Source organism: Oryctolagus cuniculus, chromosome 6 (genome assembly GCF_051225735.1).
Source record: "Oryctolagus cuniculus isolate XC-2025 breed Fujian yellow rabbit chromosome 6, ASM5122573v1, whole genome shotgun sequence".
Lineage (NCBI taxonomy): Eukaryota > Metazoa > Chordata > Mammalia > Lagomorpha > Leporidae > Oryctolagus > Oryctolagus cuniculus.
Window position 1 is genome coordinate 93,612,886 of NC_142872.1, and position 26,133 is coordinate 93,639,018.

At 41.7% G+C, this 26,133-nt stretch overlaps 1 protein-coding gene across 3 annotated transcripts in view; it reads right to left on the reverse strand.

The window, feature by feature from the left end:
• Window positions 1-26,133, reverse strand: part of CPA6 (carboxypeptidase A6) — a 351,124-nt gene that overhangs the window by 26,095 nt on the left and 298,896 nt on the right. The window contains exon 9 of one of the 3 annotated variants that reach the window (XM_089336347.1): window positions 4,574-4,805. The exons of the other annotated variants lie outside the window; for them this stretch is intronic. Coding sequence (XP_089192473.1) covers window positions 4,795-4,805 — 11 coding nt within the window. The 3' untranslated portion in view covers window positions 4,574-4,794. Of the gene's footprint in view, window positions 1-4,573; window positions 4,806-26,133 lie in introns of those variants that run through there. 3 annotated transcript variants of the gene reach the window in all.

Sequence of the window (26,133 nt, forward strand, 5' to 3'; positions counted from 1 at the left end):
TCTCACAAGCAGTGTCTGGGAAGTCATAGTTATTGTGCCATGTTTTCATTGGTTAGATTTTTACTTTCAGTGTTGGCTTTTCTTTTCACTTATAGTTTTAAAATTTCTCGTAAGTGGAATCACAAGGCCATTAAAGTTTTCAAAAGTTACAGGCTTTTAAAAATTTCTCTTTCCTTGCATCTCCCACTGTCAATCTACCCTTGAACAACCCATATTAGCAACTGAGTGTGGTTGGTGATAGTTTATCACATGTGTGTGTGTGCATAGTATTCATGCCCCCATGTATAGACAAACCATATCTTTACAAACATAGAGTTACTCACTCTTACATAGCAGGAGCTATTTTTGGTCTCAAAACAGGATCATAAAATTAAACAAGTTTTTTTTTTTTGCCTCTTGAATTTTTCTTTAACGATATTTTGTGAAGCTCTTTCCACATCAACTTGAATACATTCCTTTAAATTTATCCTATTGTAGTTGTAACATAAGTTAATATTCTTCCTGCCTATTTTTGGGAATTATACTTATTTCTCTCTGTCATTTTTTGTCATGATAAAGAAAGTGGGAACATTACTATTGAGCTAATGGTATCAATACTGCAATTATTAAAACACAAGTCTGGTGTTGTGACATAGTAGCTAAAGTCACTGCCTGTAGTACCAGCATCCCATATAAGTGCCAGTTCAAGTTCTGGATGCTCCACTTTTGATCCAGCTCTCTGCTATGGCTTAGGAAAGCAGCAAAGATGGCCCATGTGCTTGGGCCCCTGTACCCATGTGGGAGACCCAGAGGAAACTACTGGCTCCTGGCTTTGGATCAGCACATCTCCAGCTGTTGTGACCATTTAGGTAGTGAACCAGTGGATGGAAGACCTTGCTCTTTCTCTGCCTCTGCCTCTCTCTAACTCTGCCTTCCAAATAAATAAATGTCTTACAAAAATAAAGCATACATATCCTTATATCTGAGTTCTTTTATTTTGATGGAATAGAGTTATAGGAGTAGGACATAGAGTTGAAAGATATCTATATTATTTCGTTAGTTTTTTTTTTTTACTTGAGGGGCAGAGAGAGTAAGAACAGGAGCAGGAGAGAGGGAGGGTGCCAAAGAGAGAGAGAAAAAGAAGGAGGAGGGGGCAGCGAAAAAGAGACTATGTTCCCAGCTGCTGGCTCATTCCCCAAATGCCTGCAATGTCTACGACTGGACCAGCTGAAGATGGGAGCCTGGGAACTCAATCTGGGTCTCCCATGTGGGTGGGTGGGTGACAGGGACTAAAGAACTTGACCTACTACCTGCTGCCTCCCAGGGTGCACATTAGCAGGAAATTGAAATTGGAGCAGAGCCAGGACTTGAATCCAAGCTCTCATTTGGATAGGATGCAGGTTTCCCAATCAGCAGCTTAACCACTAGGCCAGACCACCACCCACAGAGGATTTTTTTAATGTATTCATTTTAAATTGATGATACATTTATATATTCAAAAATTTAACATTTGAAAATATTAAATTTTTAATATCGAGTTTTTTTGCTATATTGTTCATTAACATTGTTGCTATTTATTCTTCCACAAGCAAAATATGAAAGTACCATTTCTCTTTACTTGCTACTAGCAATACCCTACAAATGCATCACTTTTCAATTTTTTGTCAGTTTGATGACAAAAATTTAATTTGTACCTTCCTTACTGCTAGTGTTCTTGCATTCATGTTTATTTTGGTTTGGACTCCTCTCTGAAGTGCTTAATCACTTTCTTAGCTCATCTTATTTTCTCTTGGGCTGTGTATCTAATCTTACTCATGCATAGAAGTGTCTTTTGTAGACTGTCATTTGCACTGCATTTTATCTTAGAATCTGTTTTTTTTCTATTGAACTGTTTATGGTCAACATTTTAAATTTTTTATAATCACTGTGTCTTTCTTTGAGTGGCTTTTGTATTTTCCTTTCTGGATCAGTAAGTTTCTTCTATCATTTATAGATAGCGTCTAGATTTTCTTCTAAGAATTTTATCACTTTATTTTTTTCATTTAAGTCCTTAATATTTCTGTGGGTTTTTTTTTTTTTTTTGGTACACATATAACATAAGAGGGTACTTCAAAAAGTCTGTGGAAAAATGGAATCAAACCAAAAAAACATACATTTATTTTGGTACATTAAAAAAATTCATGCATAGTTTTTCATAATATGTATTCTCCATGGAGTATTTGAAAATCATTTATGTGGTTATACCTTCAGTGTTTCTGGGTGTATAGCTAATTCTGTCAGCATCGTTTGGTAAATATTCTATCATTTCCCACAGAATCAAAACAGCAATTTGGGGGCCAGCACTGTGGCATAGTAGGCTAAGCCTTTGCCTGCGGTGCCAGCATCCCAAATGGATGCTGGTTTGGGTCCTGGCTATTCTTCTGATGCAGCTCCCTGCTAATGTGACTTGGAGAGCAGTAGAAGATGGCCCAAGCGCTTAGGCCCCTGCACCATGTGGGAGACCCAGAAGCAGCTCTTGGCTCCTGGCTTCCAATTTGTTGGGCTCCAGCTATTACAGTCATTTGGGGAGTGAACCAGTGGATGGAAGGTCCTTCTCTCTGTCTCTCCCTCTCTCTCTCTGTAACTCTACATCTCGAATAAATAAATAAATCTTAAAAAAATTTAAAAAACACTAGTATACTCATGTATGTGTGGTCTGTACCTGGGCTCTCTCTTCTGTTTTGCTTATCTATTTGTCTACTTCCATATGGCTACCCTTCCTACCTAAAGCAGCATTACAGTATATTTTGCTATCAGGCTAGACAAGTTCCCCTAATAAATATGTTTTTTTTCACCATTTTATTGGCTTTTTTGGTCCATTTATTTCTCCATATAAACTTTATTATCATCTTGTACAATTCCCAAATGCAGAAAACAAAATAAACGTCATTGAGATTCTAAGAGGAATCATATTCAACTGATGCTGGTTTGGGAGGATTTTTATTCTACTGAGCCACCCAATTCAGAGAGAAGTTGTGCCCTCCTATTGGTTCGATCATGTTGTAGGTTCTTCATTCATTTTTTCTTTGCCATGTCTTCTTTATTGTTGGTGTTGCTGTGGCCATTACTGTGAGTGGATCACTGATTTTCAGATGGCTTAGAACAGTGGGGCAGACCCCATTCCTGATACCAGCAACATTTCTCCCATCCTTTCCCTTCCTGTGCTCCACTTTTCCCTCTTAATTTTCTCAGGAATTCATTACCAGAGCCATCTCTTTAAACTTCACATTGGAGGCTTATGTGCTATCAAAATAAAAATGAGACCCATTGAACACATTTTATACTCAATATACCATATAAACGTAATATTTAGAGTTACAAACATTCCTGATAACTGCTCTTAAAGATTATGTGCTTATTTCATATTTGAGATAACAAAAAGTAGTTCTACTGGCATTTCCTTAGAAACCCGGAACCTATTCTAAATAACTAGACATTCTAGGATGCTAAAGATAAATTACTTGCTTTGTTCAAAGTGTGAAAAAAGGGACACAATAAAAAAAAAGAAATAATCTCATTTTTCATCCTCTGTAGATTGTAACTATGTCCAAGCCACTTCTGAATTTCAGAGCAGTTAGTGGTTGACTTGTATTTCAGCTAACAAAGGATGAGAATTTGTGACTTTTATTTTTTACAGGGGAAGAAAACCCCAATTTACTGAACTACAGATTTTCTTCTTCAAGACTGAGTAGCAAGAAGGAAAATTCTTCAGTATTGAAAGCAAGGCCAGGGCTATTTTTATCTCTTTGGAGTGCAGAGCAATCAGGCTAGAGGTGAAGGTATGGGGGGTTACACACTTTGCCTTGTGTCCACTTGCTGGGCAACCACAGTGCAGCACTTCTCTCCACCCGAGGCTTCTTGCCTTATTCTCAGGATCCTCACTAGATCCAGCCAACAGCAACCTTCTCTGAGTAGGCATGGGGTTTTACAACCCGCACTATCTAAGTGGGATGGTACAGACCCAACATGTTGCGGGAAGAGTGGGCGGAGCATAGAATACAGAACAATTCTAGGGGTGGCTGTGTCTGGCTGTAGAAGGCTATAAATCTGATAGTACCTAAGTTGCACTGTAGTAGTTATTTATTTATGTAGATTTATTTCTTTTCCTTTTTTTTTTTTAAGAGGGTGAGTTCGTTCAGGACAGAAATCACGCATTATTATTCCCTAGTACCTAGCAAAATGTACATACTCACTACCCTTTAAATACTGTCTGAATAAGTAGACTGACCCTGCTCAGGAAAGGTGCTTGTACTTTGGACTATTTCATTAACATTTGAGTCTTTTTAAATATTTACTTGACAGGTATGTAGGGAGGGAGAAAGATTAAGAGAGCTCCTATCCAATGGTTTACTCTCTAAATGTCTGCAACCACTGTGGCAGGGCTGGGGCTAAAGCTGGGAACTCAGTCTGGGTCCCTCACCTAGGCAACAGGAATCCAATCACCTGAGCCATCATTGCAGCCTCCTGGGGTCTGCATCAGCAGGAAGCTGGAGCCAGAGGCCAGGTATCAAACCCAGGCATTGATTTTGAATGCAAATGTATTTTTTTAAATATATTTTTAAAAAAGGTTTATTCATTTTTTTTGAAAGGCAGAGTTACCAAAAGAGAGAGAGAGAGAGAGATAGAGAGCTTCCATCCATCGGTTCACTCCCCAAATGGCTGCAGTGGCTGGAGCTGGGCTGTTCTGAAGCCAGGAGTCAGGAGTTCCTTCAGGTCTCCCACATGGATGTAGGGGCCCAAGAACTCGGGCCATCTTCCACTGCCTTCCCAGGCACATTACCAGGGAGCTGGAACAGAAATGGAGCAGTTGGGACTTGAACAAGGGCCTATATGGGATGCTGGCACTACAGGCAGCGGTTTAAGCCACACTATGCCACAACACCAGCTCCCCAAATACCTATCTTAATGGGCATCTCAGCTGCAAGACCAAATGCCCACCCCTAGGTCTTTGATTAGACCACTGAACAGTGGTTCATCTCTATGGGAGGCTGAGTACACACAAAGACTTCAACAACAGCAACAATATCAAATGTCTTCAAATAAGCCTGTTTTGTCCATGATAATCATCTATCATCTAGACATTACTTGAATACTTTCAAATCTGAAACTCTGAGCTTTGCCAAGAATTATAGGTACTTTAACAAATGTTAACAGTTTCAGATAAGAAATAGTTCACTTACTAGTTGTACACAGGTGGTTAACCTCAAATTGTTTATGCACATGGGTACAAATTCCCTTTTACTCCCAAGAAAAGACAGAGCGCTAGCTTCATGACTAAGCACTGTCACAGCGAAAATTGGGCCATTAAATTTCCTGCTACATGATATAAAAACTTTAAGATTGCATACTGGTGAGCTGTCCTCCACAGCATGGGTGGAAAGGCATTGTCGCTCCCCGTCTTCGTGGAGGAACGACACAGGACCCTGCGCTGTTCTTCTGTCTGCTCGGCCCTCCCCGGGTTGGCTGCTGGTTCTTCCCGGGTTGGCTACTATCCCTTCCACCTCCATGGAAGGGCGGTTCCCCCTGCCACATTCCCCACTTCCGCAGGGGAGCGGCACACCGCCGGCTGGCTCTCTCGGGGGCTGCACAGGTGTTCCCCTTAGATGTTCCCCTTAGATGTTCCTGGTGCATGCCGTCTCTCTCCTCCTTTATAGTCCTCCTCCGCCAATCCTAACTCGGCTGCCCACACGCCGAGTACGCTGCTCTCCAATCAGGAGCAAGTCCTACAGTTTATTGGCTGAACTGGAGGCAGCTGTGTAGAAGCTGTTTTCTTCTCTCCCAGCGCCATATTGTGGGAGAGCAGATGCATAGAATAAGTCTTAATTCCAGTAACTTAGTCTAGTCCGGATTGCTCCCCACAAGGCATGTGCAACTCGAGAGGGTCATTTGCAAGAGGAAAGTTTTAAGGAACATGCAGAGAGAACAGAATTGTGGAGGATGAGCAGGACCACAAAAGACAGGCTCAGATGAGAGGCAGAGAAAAGGGCCCCTGTCTTCCAGAGGGCTGGGGCAGGAGGGCAGCGTATCTTACCAGTTTTTAACAAGACTTGGCATTCTGTTTAAAATATTTTTCTCCCTTGGCTTTTGACACGCTGTACTCTCCTATTTGTCTCCAACCTCTCTGTTTTTTCCTTCTAGTCTCCTTTATAGGGTTCCTTTCCTCTAGCAGTTCTTTAAATAAACAGGTATCTAATTACAGTTCTGTTAGCCATTTTCTTCAATGATCTGTTCTCAGCTGCTACGTACATGCTGATCCTTGGAGTTATTCAGCAAGCAATAGCTATGCACATTGCTATACATCAGTGTGCAGGCACCACACACTGGCACACATAGTGAACCAATCAGAAGTTCCTGCCTTGTAGAGCTTCTAGTCCAGTCCAGTGGTGCTGGGGGAGACCACAAACACCAACCACAATGAATATGTGAATTAGACTGTGTAGGAGAAATGTGTGGTGGAAACGAGAAAAAGGGGAGCAGTGTAAGAAAGAGCAGGAATAATGGAGTGTGGGTTGCAATAATGAAGATAATGGAAGGGTGTTCTCAGAACTGGCTCTGAGCAGACCTGCAGGGCACAGGACTCAGCCATGGCATCTGGGGATGATTGCTTTAGGCTGAGGAACAACCAGTGCAAAAACTCCAAGGCAGGTGTGTGCATGGCCAGCCACATGCTGAGGGGACAGTAAAACAGATAAGACCCAACAATCAATGGGGGTCTAGGCCATGTGCATTTTAGAGAACAATGTAAGCCTTTTGGGACAATAAAACAGAAAGTGAGTACAGCATTTTGAACTGAGGATTGCTATCACCTGATTTAACATTTTAAAGGAGTCACTATGGCTGAGGGTAGTGTGTGTGTATGTGTGTGTGTGTGTGTGTGTGTGTGTGTGGTGGGGACAAGAGTAGAAGCTGTGAGACTAGTTAGAAGGCTCCAGGATCATTCAGGTGAGAGAGAATGGTGGGCTAGGCCAGGGTTGTCGTTAAAGAGGTGCTCAAGTGACCAGGGCAATTCCAAAGGTAAAACTAAAAGAATTTCCTAATGGATAGGATGTAGGGTATACGAGAAAGAGGAGCAGTAAAGATTATCCTTCGGTTTGGGGCTGAGCAATTGCTCAGATGAAGTTGCCATCAACCCAGTGGACCATGGCCACGGTAAGGGCGAGCTCAGCAGTGAAGAGCAGGTGTCAGTTTGGGATATTCTGAGTTTGTCTAACAGATCCCCCAATTGAGATGCCAGTAGATATATTTGGAGCCTAGGGGAGACTTTAGGGCTGGAGATATTCATTTGGGAGTCATATACAACTCAAACAGAATGACTGTAGACAGAGACAAGGACCAAGACTGAGCCTAAGGCAATTCAACATTAAGTTTAGGAAGGAGAAGACAACCAAGAAAATAGGTGGAGAAGAAATAATGACCTCTTGACATTTTCTCTATGGCCCTTTGTGTAGATTAGGTGTTTCTCCTATACATGCCCATAACACTCTCGACCTGTGTTTGTTATTATACAACTTGGAATCCTGCATTAACATTGTATACACACTTATTTTCTTATTCTATTGTCCTAGCACAGTGTGTGACTGATTTTGTGCTCATAATTAAATGAAAAAACATTCTAGGGGCCAGTGTTGTGGCATAGCAGGTAGAGCTGCCACCTGTGATGCCAGCATCCTATATGGGTGCCAGTTCGAGTCCTGGCTGCCCCACTTCTGATCCAGCTCCCTGCTAATGGCCAGGGAAAAGCAGCAGAGGATGGCCCAAGTGCTTGGACCCCTGTGTCCACATGGGAGACCCAGGTGAAGCTCCTGAGTCTTGGCTTCAGCCTGGCCCAGTGTTGGCCATTGGTATTATCTGAGTAGTGAACTGGTAGATGGAAGATGTCTCTCCCTCTCTGTAACTGTTTCAAAATAAAACAAATAAATGTTTAAAAAAGCAGTTTAGTTCATTATTACCACACATGAGCTAAACTGTATAACATTAAGAAGGACCATGCCTTGATAGAATGCTGTTTGTCTGAGAAATACATTAGACATTGAGATATTCTTTTACATTTTATGGGTTGGCCTCCTGCCAATGTTATTTACCACAGATTAACTATTGATTCAATAGAAGAATGGGATATCACATTCAAAATTCTGTTTGCCAGTGCTCATCTCTGAATTTTTGCCTTACTCATCTCTTATATGAATCCTGCCTTTATAAAATGAAATTGGAATCCTGAATAGCTGGGTCTCTAAGATGGAAATAAATTAATTCAGGTGGGAAAAAGGACTACTAAATCTGTCTAATTTTATTTATAGTCTTTTGGGGGCACTATCTAGGTTTTACTAAACTGCAAAGAAACAGATCACAAATATTATTGAATAGTAAGTCTTTTTGGGATTTTATGTAGCTGTGCTGGATACATCATTTGAAGACGCCTATGCAGATCTGGCCTCAGTTACATAGATTCTGATCAGAAATATCTGTTATTCTATGGAAGTAGCTTGAAAGCTACAGAAAGACAATGAAAGCTAAAGCACCAGGACATAGCATTTCAGGGAAATAGGTAAAAAAGCAACACAAAAAGGACTCAAAACCAGGAAGCTATGATATGGTTTCTAGACGAAGGAACAAGAAGCATGAAATGCACCACTCCCCATGTTTCAGGAGTATGAGCATCTAAAGGTTATTAGTTTTCCCTTAGTTTACTGGAACCAGTATATTGTTTCTGAACTTGAGAGAACATTCTCTTTCCCACCTTCACACGCAGAACAACCGTAGAATACATTAACAGATTTCTGCAGTGCAGAGCGGAGAGATTTTAGTCTTGTCAAGTCAAACAGCAGACGTCTCTGTTCTGAACACTTCAGTGATTTAACTTCCAAACCATACATCACCTCTTTAGTTTCTGAGCACTGAGATGTGAAACTCTGCAAGGACCTCATAAATCTGGAATGGAGACAAGACACGCTCATACAAGGAAATTAGAGGACACGATGATGCAGGGTATAATATAATCATAAAGTATGCAGCACAGACCATAAGTGCCTGAGACCACGGAGGAGGGAGAGGGGCTGGGAGGGCTGGGAGCCCTGGGGAAACTGTAATGGCAGAGAAGAGACTGGATGAAGCTCAAGATGGATGGGACTTAAAACAGAGGACAAAAAAAAAAAATGGTTTTGTTGCTGTGATGAGCCTTAGCCCTTCTGGATGATAAAATGAGGTTGGAGCTAGACTGTAGGGAGTAACTTGTGAAGCAAGGATGGGCTGAAAACCGCGAGCCTGAGCTCCAGTCACAAATGCTCTGCTAGCTGGTGCCGTGGCTTACTAGGCTAATCCTCCACCTTGCAGCGCCGGCACACCGGGTTCTTGCAGCGCCGCGGCTCAATAGGCTAATCCTCTGCCTGCGGCACCGATACCCCGGGTTCTAGTTCCAGTCGGGGCGCCGGATTCTGTCCCGGTTGCCCCTCTTCCAGGCCAGCTCTCTGCTATGGGCCAGGAGTGCAGTGGAGGATGGCCCAAGTACTTGGTCCCTGCACCCCATGGGAGACCAGGAGAAGCACCTGGCTCCTGCCATCGGATCAGTGCGGTGCACGGGCCGCGGCGGCCATTGGAGGGTGAACCAACGGCAAAGGAAGACCTTTCTCTCTGTCTCTGTTTCTCACTGTCCACTCTGCCTGTCCAAAAAAAAAAAAAAAAAAAAGCACTGCTAAGCACTTGAGTGACAGGCCCTGCTGTGGCAGTAGCTGTCATGGTGGACGTGGGAACAGATTCAGTGGCTCTCACTGGGACAATGTGCTGCCATTGGTAAGGGGATATTGGATATCTCACAGTAGTGAGGGCCATGTTACAAGATTATTTAGCTAAAATTTTTGGTTTTTGGTTATCCTGATAAACAACTTGTAATTTATTATAGTACATTTTTTTTGAAGACTTATTTAATTATTTGAGAGGTAGAGTTATAAACAGTGAGAGGGAGAGACAGAGAGAAAGGTCATCTTTCCATTGGTTCACCTCCCAAATGGCCACAACAGCTGGAGCTGGTCCAAACCAAAGCAAGGAGCCAGGTGCTTCTTCCCAGTCTCCCACATGGGTGCAGGGGCCCAAGCATTTGGGCCATCTTCTACTGATTTTCCAGGCCAAAGTAAAGAGCTGGATTGGAAGAGAAGAAGCTGGGACTAGAATTGGCGTCCATATGCGATGCCATTGCTGCAGGCGGAGGATTAACCTACTGGGCCACGCCATGGTGCCGGCCCGTATTATAATGTACTTTTAAAAGGGGAGAGAAAAAGGTAAAATTAGTGAAGTATGCTTGGAATTCATTACAGAAGTGTTTTCAGCATCCATTGGGTGAATAGCAGTGGGAAAAAGACGACTGAGAATGGTTGTTGGATTAGAAAATGATTGCTTGGGTGGGTTGTGGTGAAGCAGGTAAAACTACCACTGGGCGCTGGTTCAAGTCCCAACTGCTCCTCTTCCAATCCAGATCCCTGCTAATATGCTTCGGAAAGCAGTGGAAGATGCCACATCTTTGGGTCCCTGTACCCACATTGGAGACCCAGAGGAAGCTCCTGGCTCCTTCCTTCGGAGCAACCCAGCTCCGATCGTTGAGGCCATTTTGGGAGTGAACCAGCAGTTGGAAGATCTCTCTGTCTCTGTCTCTATATCTCTCTTTCTTTGTAACTCTGCCTTTCAAATAAATAAATGGAAATCTTTAAAAAAAAGCAAATTATTGCTAGCTAGGGGTGCAGTTAGGAGGAATTGCTTTTTTTTTCTTTTTAAAAAAGACATATATTTATTTTGAAAGTTGGATTTATGGGGAGAGACAGAGACATTGACAGAGAGAGAGAGAGGGAGAGAGAGATCTTCTGTCCACTGGTTCACTTACCAGATGGCTGTTATAGACAGTGCAGGACTAGGCCAAAGCCAGGAGCCAGGAGCCAGGAGCCAGGAGCTTCATCTGAGTCTCCCATATGAGTGGCAGAGGCCTAAAAAAAGTGGGCCATCTTCTGCTGCTTTCCCAGGCACATTAGTAGAGAGCTGGATTGTAAGTGGAGCAGCTGGAATTCCAACATGCGCCCATTTGGGATGCCAATACTGCAGGCTGCGGTTTAGTCCACTATGCCACAATGCTGGCCTCAGGAGGAATAACTTCTAATATTCTATAGCACATAGCGTAACTATAGATGATAACAACTAATTGTACATTTCAAAATAGCTAGTAGGAGGAAATTTGAAGGTTCCCAATGCAAAGAAATGATAAATGTCTGAGTTTTTAGATTTGCCAGTTACCCTGATCATTACATATTATATACATATATGGGAATGTCACACTACACCCTACAAACATGTACAATTACTATGTGTCAAATAAAAATGAAAATACATTTTTTTAGAAAATGATTGCTAAGATTCTTTACAGCAGCAATAGTTTATGGTTCTACTGGAGGTGGAAAAATGTCAATGTAATTACATAGTCACTTTTCTGTTCTAAGGATCTGAAGATAAAATTTAGTAATAAGAATTGGGTAACTTGATTTATTTTATTTTTATTCTTAGTGGCATTCTAAGGCATAGTTTGCAAACAAACTGATTAAATTTTGAGAACACCCTTTTCCTTAGGTAGAACCTCCTTTCCTGCCCAAGGTCCTTCAACTCCTCCCCAAAACTGCTTCCCTTTGCATTACAAACCTTAGCATATGGCACCCAAATATCCAAACCAGAAATCACCTACAGAACCATCATAATCATCATACAGAATCATGAATCCATCAATCTACAATGACCTTTTGGTGCCATTGTTTTAATTTCCCTTTAACATATCTACTCACTTCCTATTTCTTAGCCAGACTTCTCTTGAATTATTATAGCGGTACCCTGACTTCGGGCTTTTTTTTTTTTCAATCTACATTCTCAGAAATCATGAGTCACTTTTACTAAAATGCAAATATGACCATGTAAGTTCTCTGCTCAACCCTTTGCAATGGCTCACCAATACTTTTCCTCTATACTCTTTATAGTAAGCTAAATAATGGACTCCAGAGATGGCCAATTCCTAATCCATAGAACCCTTGAAGGTTACTTTATATTGAATGGAGTCTTTGCAGATGTGATAAATTAAGAATCTTGAGATGGGTAGATTTTCCTGGATTATCTAAATGTCATCACAAGATCCTTACAAGAGGGAGACTTGACTTCAGATAGAAGAGAAGGTTATGTGGCAGAAGTACAGAAGATGGTAGGCCATTGGCTTTGAAGGTGGAGGAAGAGGTCCCCAGACAGGAAATATAGGCAGCCTTGAGGAGTTGGAAAAGGCAAGAAAACAGCTCTTCCCCTAGAGCCTCTTGAGGGGTGTGGTCAAGAACTCTGAAAACTCAGAATAAGAACATAGAAAAACTGGGGCCAGTGCTGTGGCGCAGTAGGTTAATCCTCTACCTGCGGCACCAGCATCCCATATGGGCACTGGCTCTAGTCACAGCTGTTCCTCTTCCAATCCAGCTCTCTGCTATGGCCCAGGAAAGCAGTAGAAGATGGCCCAAGTGTTTGGGCCCCTGTATCCATGTAGGGGATCTGGAGGAAGCTCCTGGCTCCTGGCTTTGGATCGGCGCAGCTCCAGCTGTTGCAGCCAACTGGGGAGTGAACCATCAGATGGAAGACCTCTCTCTCTCTCTTTCTCTCTGTCTGCTTCTCTTCTCTCTGTGTAACTCTGACTTTGAAATAAATAAATAAATCTTAAAAAAAAAAAAACTATAGAAGGTAAAGCTCTGCTCTGGTGGGGGAGATGGGAGGTGGGGGAGGGAGGGCTTGTGTAGGATTTGAAGTTGTATGGGGAGCCTCTGTTAGGTCTTCCATGAGCCAAAATTCACTCTAAAAACATAGTCTTGAGAAAGCAAATAGCCATTGTCTGCAGCTTTCCCTCTCTTACCGCAGTCAGAATTTCTCCTTCCTCTGCCCTCTGTGAGTCTGACGTTATTTATCAGCTTTCACTCACTTCCAAATCACAGCTGGTTGTTTACATGCCAGCCTCCCTCACTGGACTGCTAGCTCCTGAGAACAAGAGCTGAATATTATCCCTAGTTTCCCGGCATTGTGCTTTGCTCCTAGCAGGGGCTCAATAAATGTTTATTGAGTGAATCAATCTGCCCCACAGCAAGGTCCTCCTTAGTCTATCCCATCAAAATTCCATTTGTGTTTTTTAAGGTCAGTTATTATAATTTAAGGTTATAATAAAAGGTAAGAGATTGCACAAGAGCCTGAACAACGATGCTGGTTTTAGCACCCTGGCATACCTTTAAAATGTGCATAAAGAAAGGCAGACAGATATCTGACAATGTGAATGAATACAAATGGAAAGGAATCAATAGTTTTAAGTGCTATTACTACTTCTTCTTGGATTGTATCTTTCCAAATCTAGGAGGCAGTGAATAAGATGGATTAGTGAGAATTTTTTTTTTAATTTTAAATTTTAAATTGGTGCCAGTTCCAATCCATAATGGATACAATCTTCAAAGCCACATGTCATCTGTCAGTGACATAAATATATATACAATTTTATCTGTCAATTAAAAACAACTTTAAAAAATCACAGTATGGTAAACATTGTATTCTAACAAAATATAATGTCCCATTAATCAGAACATTTTTACTGACACACTTGTTCTATTCATCTATAAAGGAACATGTTTTTGAAAATTTTTTGGATTCAGTATAAAACTTTTAGCTTTTTCTCAATCAGTTTAACAGTCAGCACCTCTAGGGTAAGGCTAAAAGAGATGCTGGGGAGGTGAGAAGAATAATAAGTAGTACACTTGGTGTCTCTTAGACTGGACAATATGAATATGTGAATTACTGGGGACTCTGCTTTGCTATTCTCCATCCCTACCCCATTTGGAGGGGGTAGGGAGTGGGTGCAGTGAGGAATAGTGGTGGAAAGAGAATAGGATTCCTTTCTAGGCCTGTGAGGTGACTTTTCTCGCCCTCCCTCAATCTCTGTTTTACTAATGAACTAGATAAACTGAATGATAAAAGCTAACATGAACATAGAAGTTTTTGAATAGTGGTAGTACACTCTGGACCCTGATTTTACTTTAAATTTTATTTTTTTCAGAAAAAATGTTGACTTAGTTATAGTTTTGAATGTTGTAATGGCCAATTGATGCATATGGTTATGCCATGTGAATTGTTCTTTCCTTCATCTGCCTATTTCTTTTGCCTAGAAGCAATCACTTACATTGGTTCTTTTTGTGTAATTCTAGAGATAACATGTATTTTTAGCACACAACCAGTCTTTTTATATCCATATGTGGAAAAACTCTTTTATACACAAACAACAGTATTCTTTGCATGTATTGATCTTACCTTGCTTTATTCAACTGTGTGTGTGTGTGTGTGTGTATAATCCTGGAGATTTTCTCATTTCAGTATGGAAAATAACTGTTTCCTTATGACTGAATAATACAAACTTCAAAATATTCATGGAAAATGGTATTAAGAGATAAGTTTATTTTGGTGCAAAAAGTCCTGAAATTTAAGCATAATTTGTTCATAATGTACATTTCCATGAACTTTTTGAAGACTCCCTTATATTTCACTGTAGAGTTGGAGTCTAATTTGGTGGGTCCTTTGTTGATGGACATTTGGGATGCTTCTAATCTTTTGACATTATAATAAAGAGTGCTACAATGAATATCCTTTTCAATGTATTATTTCCCACATTTGTGAGTCTAGTAGTAAGCTAAATTTCTAAATGAAGTAATTAATTATGCAGTCAAAAGGTATCTGCATTTGATAGGTATTGCCAAATACCCTTCCATAGAAATTGCACCCATTCACATTCTCAACAGCAATGTAGAATTGTTGGGTATTTTCTCCTAATCTTCAAATTTTATTCCCTCTCTTATATATACACACAGAATGATGATGTATAATAAAATTTTAAGAATACCAATGGGTCCAAGTTAGGTTGCCGGAAAAAGCAGTTTGATTTTAAGCATCATTTGCATATAGATAGGTGGAGAAAATACAGTGGAAGAAGAGAATCAGAAACTGGTTCCTTGATCTGAATATTGTCTGAAGAAACATCCACAGTGGCAATCAAGCAGATCACCTGCATTTAGTAAGTGATCAAGAAATGTTTGTAGAACGACTCCTGTGCTTCTACTGAGGTTTTCAACATTCTCAGTAGTATAGTTGGATGGTCTAGCTTAAACCCTCATGGTGGCAATAAGATATTATATTTAAATGGTGTGTATTGCTGGATTTATTTCAATATATGTATCTTAAAAGCATACAGCTTCATTGGTCATTTGGCTAACTGCTTATATAAACTGTGTGGGCAAAATAAATGTAGAACATATATTCTTAAAAGAAAATTTGTTTTTTGATGTAGAATTATAAAATTAAGCTTAGAAAACACTTAAAAGAAGAACAATAGAATTCCAATTTAAGCATTTTGATATATTTTTTCCCATTCTTTCCCCCTGTGTTAGTAGGCAAATGTACACATCTCATATACACAGTTATTGGTCTTTAAAAACAAATAGACTCCTCTATTTTATGGAATTATAATCATAATTTAGAAACTATGTAGTGAATATTAGACTCTATTATTTCATAAAGCTTTTATTATTTTAAAATGAACTTCTAGGGTGGGAGGGACGTTATGGGGGGGAAGCCATTGTAATCTATAAGCTGTACTTTGGAAATTTATATTCATTAAATAAAAGTTAAAAAAAAGGAAAAAAATGAACTTCTAATCCATTTGTGTGGCTTCCTAAAATTTCAACAACTAAATGTATATTATTAATTCAATAATTGTTCTATTGTTCAATATTTGTGTGGTTGTCACTTTTTTTTTTTCTTACTCATTTGAGAGATGAGAGAGAGAGAGAGAGAAACTGCCTTACATTGGTAGCCCCCAGCAAGGGCCAAAGCCAAGAGCCAGGAACTCAATCCAGGTCTTCCACATGGGTGGCAGGGACCCAATTCCTTGAGCCATTACCACGGCGTCCGAGGTGCACATTAGCAGGAAGCTGGAACTCAGGAGCCCAGGGCGGGTATCAAATCCAGGACCTCAAATAAGGGATATAGACATCCTAATCAGCAGCTCAACCACACAGGCAAAATGCCTGCCCCAGTTTCCCCTCTTTTATTATTAAAAATAACATTGTTCTCAGCATCTTCTTCTGTTTCCTTTCTATACGTTTTCAAAACAAAATGCTTAGGCAGTAGGGACAGGCTTCAGGTCTGCTTTGACTCTTGTCTCTTCTCTATTCACGTGTACCTGGGCAATCAGGTTGGCTTGCAAAGCTCCAACTACCTGCTTTGTGCAGAACACCAAGTCTCCCTGCTGTGCAGTACTCCGGGTCTCCATTCGGTTACCTGTTCATCTCTCTCTCTGGGTTTCCAGCAGTGCTTCACATCCACTGCTCGGCATCAAATCCAGTGTTCCTGTCAAACCCGCACCTCTCCCTAGATGCCAAAGCCTGGCAGCTGAAGCCTCCCTCCACCAGTGGCTGTAGTCGGAAATGGGGTTACTCTGGACGCCTCCCTCTTCTCTCTGAACTTGGTCTTCTTCTGTATCCCTGGGTTTCTATCAGTGCATCTGTTCTGCATTCTTCATGGGGCCTTTTCTCTCCCACGTGTCATTGCCTCCTGATTTATGGTCTCCTGCTCAGGTGACACTCAGAGATCGATCGTTTTCTTCCAGATTTAAAGTCTTTAAAGGTTTCCAACGATCCAGTGTTTGTCAAACATTTCCACCAACACACCCCTCCATCGACAACGCCAACACAGCCTGGAAGTCCAGTACTTCTTTGAAACCTTCATTTCACCTTAAAAGTTCATGCGAATTATACAGTTCACTGAATTATAAATTTGGGGTTGTTTTTGGCATAAAATAATTCTCCTTTCAGAATCTTTCCATGAAGTTGATATGCCCTGAAGGGGTGCTCTCAGCTTTTTGTGACTTTTCAGTGACACCTCCCATACACTTCCAATGCCAGTTTAAACAGCGTGAGTTCTAGGATGAAGTCTGCAGAGCTCAGCGGGGCGCAGGAGCTCCACGTGTTCTGCACGTACCTCCCAGCGCCTCACTCCCACCAGTGCTTGCTTCCATCAGTTGTCCCAGCTGTGAAGGGCCTCTTGTACCCTCACCACACTCTATCGTCTTTTCCTCAAGGCCTCCCAATTTCTTCTACCTGAAATGCCCTCTGAACTCTGCAATCTTTGTTACATTTACTGTCTTTAGTCTGCCTGGTGACAAATGCCTTTTTAATATCAAATCTGCTATGTCTCCTCTATGGAGAGAGGGAGAGAAGGAGAGGGGGAGGGGGAGAGGGAGAGGGAGAGGGGGTGGAAGAGGGGAAGGTGGAGGAGGGGGAGGGGGCGGGGGCGAGGGAGAGAGAGAGGGAGAGGGAAGGAGAGAGGGAGGGAGAGGGAGAGGAAGAGGGAGAGGAAGAGGGAGAGAGAGAATGTGTGTTTGTATGTGTGTGTGTATTTTTACCACAGGATCAGGGATAGTTAATTTTATGTGTCAGTCTGAATAAACCTTGGTGCCCAGATCCTATCTGGTCCAACACGATTTTGAATATTTCTGAGTGAGATCAGTGTTTAAGTCAGTGGACTTTGGGTAAAGCGCGATGCCCTCCACAATGTGGGTGAGCCTCACGGGATGTGAGGAGGTCTGACAAGAGCAGGAAGGCTGACACCCCAGGCAGCAGTGCGTCCTTGAGCAGAAGGCCCTGAGGCACACAGGATACTGCAGACTGGCAGCACTGATGAAGACACCAGGGAGACAGAAAAAGACCAAGTTCAGACATCAATGGCAACACCCGCACGTCTCTGGGTCCCCAGCCTGCCAGGTCAGCCTGCAGGTTCTGGACATGCCAGCCTCCATAACTGTGTGTGGATCAAAGCTTTAAACTCAATCCTTCTTCCCCTCTTGTCTCTCTTTTCTAGAGACCCTTGATAATGCAGTGTCTATAGGATTGTGATTCAGTTCTTTCTCTTCCACCTTCACCTCTGCACTTCCCTTTCTCTCTCGTGTGTGCTTTTCTCATCCTTCTCTTTACACACCCAGTCTCAATGATTTTAAACCCTGTGAGGACAGGGAATCTGTGGGCTTTGTCTCTGCTTCCAAGTGCCTCACCCAGAGTAAGTCCTGTAGTAAGTCCTTTTTTTTTTTTTTTAAACTTGATTGAATGAAAGGAAGGAAGAACAGTGGTGTTAATGTGTCTCATCAAATTGCTTTATTTCTAAATGCCCCATTGTATACACACCATTCCTGTGTCACCACAGCTTCCGGTTCAAGTTGACACATTTTAGAAAGTAATTTAACTGCTAAAACATACTTTGCTTTAAAGTTATTTTTGATACAAGGAGGATGCCTATTTTATCATTTATGTTCTTGAATTGGGTGTCCATTTAAATTTTTTTTTTTTTTTAGACAGGCAGAGTTAGACAGTGAGAGAGAGACAGAGAAAAAGGTCTTCCTTCTGTTGGTTCACTCCCCAAATGGCTGCTGTGGCCGGCTCTGTGCCGATCCGAAGCCAGGAGCCAGATGCTTCCTCCTGGTCTCCCATGCGGGTGCAGGGCCCACGCACTTGGGCCATCCTCCACTGCACTCCCAGGCCACAGCAGAGAGCTGGACTGGAAGAGGAGCAACTGGGACTAGAACCTGGCGCCCATATGGGATGCCAGCGTCGCAGGCAGAGGATTAACCAACTGAGCCATGGTGCTGGTCCCCATTTAAAATATTTTTAACCTACTACAGTCTTTGAGTTGTTCTTTAGATTTTGTATGGATTTTGCAAAATTATTTTTATTATGCAATGTTTGATTTTGATCTGTTCATACAAAATAAAAATGTTCTCCGTCATATTTGCTGAAAACCTTTTTTTCCTACATGGTTGCTTATCTCTATTTTGTTTTTTTTTTTTTTTAAAAATACTTAATTCTTTATGTAATAAAGATATATTTATATTTAGTGTTCACTGGGTACATGCCACAGTTGTCTAAGGATTTTAATAACAGTACAGTTAGGTTACTTTTTTAAATTATATTTTGAAAGCAGTGTTTTCAAATATTGCATAATTGAACATTGTGTGATACAAATAATTTTGAAAAGTCCATATGAAATATAAAGAAAAACTCAAGACATCCAATTCAAGTAAACAAGCAATAACATGGACATCTTCCTGGTATCCAAAATTACTTTAAGCCATGCTTTCAGGCAAGAAAGCAGAATTTGAATCCAAATATCTGTGCTAAACAAGCTATTGGGTACACAGTAGCCAGAATGCGTCTCTTAAAAAGTAAGTCAGGGGTCCTGTTTCATACTTCTGCATGTGGAGATCTGGTTTTCCCAACCATTTGTTGAAGTGACTGTCCTTGCTCCAGAGATTGATTTTAGCTCCTTTGTCAAAGATAAGTTGGTTGTGGATGTATGGATTGATTTCTGGAGTTTCTACTCTGTTCCATTGGTCTGCATGTGTGCTCTTGTGCCAGTACCAGGGTGTTTTGATTATAACTGCCCTGTAGGATGCCTTGAAATCTGGTATTGTGATGCCTCTGGCTTTATTTTTGTTGTATAAAATTGCTTCATCTATTAGGAGTGGTCTCTTGTGTTTTCCTATGAATTTTAGCATCATTTTTTTCTAGATCTGAGAAGAATGTTGTTGGTATTTTGATTGGGATTGCATTGAATCTGTAAATTGCTTTCAGTAGTATGGACATTTTGATGATACTGATTCTTCCAATCCATGAACATGGAAGATATTTTCCATTTTTTGGTGCCTTCTTCTATTTCTTTCTTTAATATTTTGTAATTTTTATCATAGAGATCTTTGTTCACCTTAAACAAAAATCTACTCAAAATGGACTAAAGACCTAAATCTACAACTTGATACCATCCGATTACTAGAGATCATTGGGAAAACTCTGTAAGACATTGGCATAGACAAAAACTTCTTGGGAAAGACCCCACAAACACAGGCAATCAAAGCCAAAACTGACAAATGAGGCTATATCAAGCTGAGAAGCTACACATTGCAAAAGAAACATTCAGCAAAGGAGACAACTGACAGCATAAGAAAAAATATTTGCAAACTATGCAACTGATAAAGGGTTAATATCCAGAATCTATGAAGAGCTCAAGGAATTCAACAACAACAAAACAAACAATCCAGTTAAAAAATAGACAAAGGACATGGACAGACATTTTTCAAGAGAAGAAATTCAAATGGCCAATATACACTTGAGAAAATGCTCAGGATCATTAGCTATCAGGGAAATGCAAATCAAAACCACAATGAGGTTTCACCTCACTCCAGTTAGAATGGCTCTCATACAGAAATCAACAAATGCTGGTGAGGATGTACCCTAATCCATTGTTGCAGCTACTGTGGAAGATAGCATGGAGATACCTTAGAAATCTGAATATAGACTTACCATATGATCCAGACATCTCACTCCTGGGAATTTATCCAAACAAAAGGAAATAAGCATATGAAAGAATTATCTCTACCCTCATGTTTATAGCAGCTCAATTCTCAACAGCCAAGATACACGGAATCAACCCAGATGTCCCTTAGGTGATGACTGGATAAAGAAATTATGGTCTCTACACACTATGGAACACTACTCAGCTGTTAAAAAAAAAAAAAAGAGCTGGCGCCGCGGCTCACTAGGCTAATCCTCCACCTAGCGGCACCGGCACACCAGGTTCTAGTCCCGGTTGGGGCGCCGGATTCTGTCCCGGTTGCCCCTCTTCCAGGCCAGCTCTCTGCTGTGGCCAGGGAGTGCAGTGGAGGATGGCCCAGGTGCTTGGGCCCTGCACCCCATGGGAGACCAGGAAAAGCACCTGGCTCCTGGCTCCTGCCATCGGATCAGCGTGGTGCGCCGGCCGCAGCGCGCTGTCCACGGCGGCCATTGGAGGGTGAACCAACGGCAAAGGAAGACCTTTCTCTCTGTCTCTCTCTCTCTCACTGTCCACTCTGCCTGTCAAAAAATAAAATTAAAAAAAAAAATTAAAAAAAAAAAGAAAAAGAAAAAAGAAAGAAATCCTGTCTTCTGCAATAAAATGGAGGCAACTAGAAACCATTAAACCTAGTGAAATAAGGTGAATCCCCAAACTACAGATATCATATGTTTTCCCTGATTTGGGGTAACTAATAGAGTTCCTAAAATGTAATATATTGGAGTAAAATGGACATTTTGAGATTCAAGATTTGAAGACTGTTTATAGCCCTTGTCTCTACTGTTGAGGAATAGTGCTTTGTTCTTCATACTATTTGTTGAACTCTTTACTTTGTGTAAGGTTAATCTCAGGAGTATAAAATAAACTGAAAACAGATCTTTGTAATAATTAAGAGTGGGAACAGAAGAGGGAGGAGAAAGATGGGTGGGAGTGTGGGCAGGAGGGAAGGTAGGGTAGGAAGTCTGACTATGTTCCTAAATCTGTATATATAAAATACATGAAACTTGTTATATTAAATAAAATTAAAAAAAGGAACCAAAAAAAGTAACTCGGGTCACGTTGCTCCTCGTTTGAAAACCCTCCACTGCTCTCCCATGCCAGACAAAGCAAATCCTGAAGTCCTCTCCTTTGCCTCTGCTGACTCCTCTAACTTCATCTCCTGCTCCTCCCTTCATTCCAGCCATGCCACCTTCCTTACTTGGCCTCAAAAAGCAGCAAAGGGCCCCCAGCCCTGGGCCTTCACACTGCTGCTCTCTACCTGCACGCCTTGGACCGTATCTCCTCGGCTCTTAAGGAACCTCTTCCCAGAGCAGGTTTCCTTCTGCTGTCTGAAACAGCTGCCACACAGCACCCTGGGACTCCCTCTCTCCTGGTGTTAACGTTCTCCTTGCGAGCATTTCCACAGCCTGAGTTGGTTTTGTTCATTGCTGTTTTCCCAGGAACTGGGTCAAGAAGCAGGTGAAGAAATCAATGACTAGATTTGGGCATGTATCTGATAACCTCTGAGGGGAAAACTATATAGGATGTATTTTTTTCTTGTATTGTAAAAACATTTTTTTCTTACATTTAAAAATTCATCTACTATTAGCATCAGTTGTGTTCAGGGTGCCTTCTGACTCCTGATCCACTAGGGTTCGGCAGTTCACTGTCGCTCCCCCATTCGCGGAGGAACGACACAGGACCCTGCGCTGTTCTTTTGTCTGCTCGGCCCTTCCCGGGTTTGCTGCTGGTCCTTCCCAGGTTGGCTGCCGACCCCTCCACCTCCGTGGAAGGGCGGTTCCCCCTGCCACTTTCCCCGCTTCCGCGGGGGAGCGGCACACCGCCGGCCGGCTCTCTCGGGGGCTGCTCAGGTGTTCCTCTTAGATGTTCCTGGTGCATGTTGTCTCTCTCCTCCTTTATAGTCCTCTTCCACCAATACCAACTCTGCTGCCCACAGGCCAAGCACACTGCTCTCCTCCAATCAGGAGCAGGATCAGCTCCTGCAGCTTATCAGTCAAATTGGCGAGAGGCAGTTGCGTAGAAGTTTACTCCTCCCCAGCGCCATATTGTGGGAGAGCAGATGCATAGAATAAGTCTTAATTCCAGTAACTTAGTCTAGTCTCAGTTGCTCCCCACAGTTCACTAGGGTTTTATGCAGTTTGGGAAATGCTGCTCTGGAAGACAGTTTAAGGGTATGATGAGTCTCCATATGTTTCTTGTCATTATTCAGCAAATCCCAATGTCTAGCAATACTAAAATGTAACAGACATCACCGTTTACCTATATCTGCATGTAGTAATACGATTCAAGAGAAATTGCTCTAATAATAGAAAAATTATTTCAAAAGGAGTTTGGATTAGAAATAGGCATATAAGGGCCAGTGTTACGCTGCAGCCAGTTAAGACATCACCAGGGAAGCTGGCATCCCATATTGGAGTGCAGTTTCAAGTCCTAGGTGCTCCACTTTTGATCTAGCTACCTGAAAAAGTGCCTAAAAGTAGAGGATGATAACCCAAGTACTTGAGGCCTTGTCACCCATGTCAGAGACCCAGTGGAGTGGTTCTGGCTCCTGGTTTCAACCTGAATCAGCCTTGGCCATTGAGGCCATATGCAGCGTGAACCAATGGATGAAAGATACCTCTTTCTCTGTGTCTTGCCTCTTTTTCCTTCTCTGTCCTCTGCCTTTCAAATAAATACTTAAAATCTTTTTTTAAATGGACATATAAATTAAAATGCTATTGGGAATCTGAAAGCAAGAAAAATATTTAATAACAATAGTGACCCAGAAGGAACGAAACATTATAATATGTATGAGATGTTAACAATAGTACCAAGGGCCAAATTAAAAAAAAAATCAAAGCAGTTAGGTACACATGAAATGTTTGAACATAAAAAATAACATGACTTGTCAACTGCAGATGATTCAGCTGGAGGAAAATTATTGGAGAGATGTAGTTTGATTTCAGCCAAATCAGTAATGCAATAATGCTGAAAAGCAACCAGTATGGTGGAAAAAGAATCAGTGGACAAAAACTTTAAAAACCTGACTCACATGCCCAGGGTGAGACCGGAGCCCTCCTAAAGATTGAACAGCATGGGAGGGTTACCTGCTGAAACTTGTACAATAAAATTAGTGGACTCAAAAATCAGTATCAAATGAAAACTCAGTAGCTCAGTGTCCCAAGTGCCAAGGGGGTGATTCTGCTACCTCTATCAGGTCTCACATCAAAAATAGCATTTTTATATGCTGCTGACTTCAGTGGCTTTCACAGCTGAGCTAGGTGTAAAAGGCTTTAAAATTGTGTTTGCTTTATCATTATCAAAGCTGTTAACACAGATATTTGTTTATAATGTTGGATTGAATGTTACAAATAAACTAGATGTTGTCCATCATCTTTACATTTTTACCCACAAGGATGATCAGAGAAAGAAACTTTTATTAATAATCTGTGGTTACAAAAGTTCATTTTTAAAAGCATTTGGTCATGCCATGCATTAGGATCATGAAATATAAAACAGGAACATGAAGTGATTTCTGTGTGTAACCAGTACCTAGATTAGAAAAAAGGGCTCAAGAGCAAGTTTGCAAAAGAGAAAATAGTTATTTTTGGTGACATAATGGCTGGAAAATATGTTTGAACAGGAAAAGAAGGAAATGAAAGCTTTTTGTATTTTCTTTAAATCTTGGAAACAAAGGATTCTCAGTTTAGCCTGTGATCATCTTTCCTGGAAAGAATGAAGACTGCAAAACATATTTAAGGTTGGCAAGTTAGAGGGGCCCGGAAAGGAATGAACAATATATTCTCTAGCTAAGTGGTGCTAAGGGGACAGAGATAATAGCCTACTAATATTTCCAACAGGTACTCTTTTTAAAAGGACAAATTAGCATGGTAGATGGAAACGGAAAGGCGGGACAGTAGCAATAATGAGCACAAGGAAAAGGAAAATCTCAGCTGAATGTCTGAGAAAGCTTAGGCAAGAGTAGAATTCTTGGCCAAGGTTACCGATATGAAATGGGAAATGAAATGCTTATGAAAGACTATATTTTCCAAGGTTTCCTGAAAGGGCATAGAATCCACTGGGCCAGCTTAAGCTGGGGAATTTTATTTTTTTAAAAGTAAGATTACTAAATATCTGTCAGAGCCATTGGGAACGAAATTCTAGTTTGAGAGTCCTTGGATGCCTTCAAGAGCTGTGACAGAGGTGACCAAGAGGGCTATTGTCTCTTCTGAGATGAGGACACAGAACACTCAGGGAAGAGCCAGGAAAAGGAAGCTGTCTCAGATGAACCACACACCTCACAGCAGTGCAGAACAGCAGGGACTATAGAAGCTCCAGAAAAGTGACCTCTGGGGCTGGTGTTGTGTAGAGGTTGAGCTGCTGCATGCAATGTTGGCATCCCCTATTAGAGTGCTGGTTCCTATCCAGCTCCCTGCTAATGCTCTAATGCTCCCAGATGAGCTTCCTGGCTCTTGACTTTGGCCTGGCCCAGCCCTGGTGTTGTAGCTATTTAGGGAGTGAATCAGCAGAAGGAAGATCTCTCTGTCTCTTCTCTCTCTTTCTGCCTTTCAAATGATTTGATCAACCAAAAAAGTCTTGTTGTTGTTGTTGTTTTTTTTTTTTTTTTGTCAAGAAAAAGAGAAAATTGACCTACATCTTTCTGCCACATGCTAAGTCACCTGAGAGTACCAAAGTGGCAGAACCTAAATCACACCAAGATCCCTGACCTCAGGGGTTCTGGGAAATGAGGTCTTTCTCATTTTCCTCTCAGTTGTACACAAAGACACTAGGAAAGAGTTGGAATGGACAGAGCGTATCTATCCATAGCACACACTAGGGATTATGTTCCAAGAGAAACTTAAAAGGAAAACATCAAAAATAACAGAGACAAGCACATCAATAAGAACTAGTGCTTCCTAAGTTTCAGTCTTCATTGTCGGCCGTTTCCAACTATCAACAGGAGCATCACACAGGACTTATGAGAGCACATTTGGAATCAGAGTAAGAAATACCTTAGAACTGCACACTTTTATTTTGAAACCTTTCTTTTGAAGCTGTGATATTATTGTTCCTGTGATATTACTACATGTAGGCAGCAGCAAAGAAGGAAGAAGGTTGCCTGGCATGGGTGGTTTCTATATGATCAGTTGCAGGTAGGCTTTTTGTTTTAGACAAAATTAAGGCGACACTAGAAAGTCCTACACCCATCATGGAGAAGCCAGGCCAACACAGATTCCGAGTGTGTTAATGTCTGGAATGTTAGTGGGTTTTCTGGCAATATGACAGAACTGTGGTAGATACTCTGCGAAGGGCTCCTCTAAATCATCAAGAGTTCAACTGAGAGCCGGCGCCGTGGCTCAATAGGCTAATCCTCCACCTTGCGGCGCCGGCACACCGGGTTCTAGTCCCGGTTGGGGCGCCGGATTCTGTCCCGGTTGCCCCTCTTCCAGGCCAGCTCTCTGCTATGGCCAGGGAGTGCAGTGGAGGATGGCCCAGGTGCTTGGGCCCTGCACCCCATGGGAGACCAGGAAAAGCACCTGGCTCCTGGCTCCTGCCAGGATCAGCGCGGTGCGCCGGCTGCAGCGGCGGCCATTGGAGGGTGAACCAACGGCAAAAGGAAGACCTTTCTCTCTCTGTCTCTCTCTCTCACTGTCCACTCTGCCTGTCAAAAAAAAAAAAAAA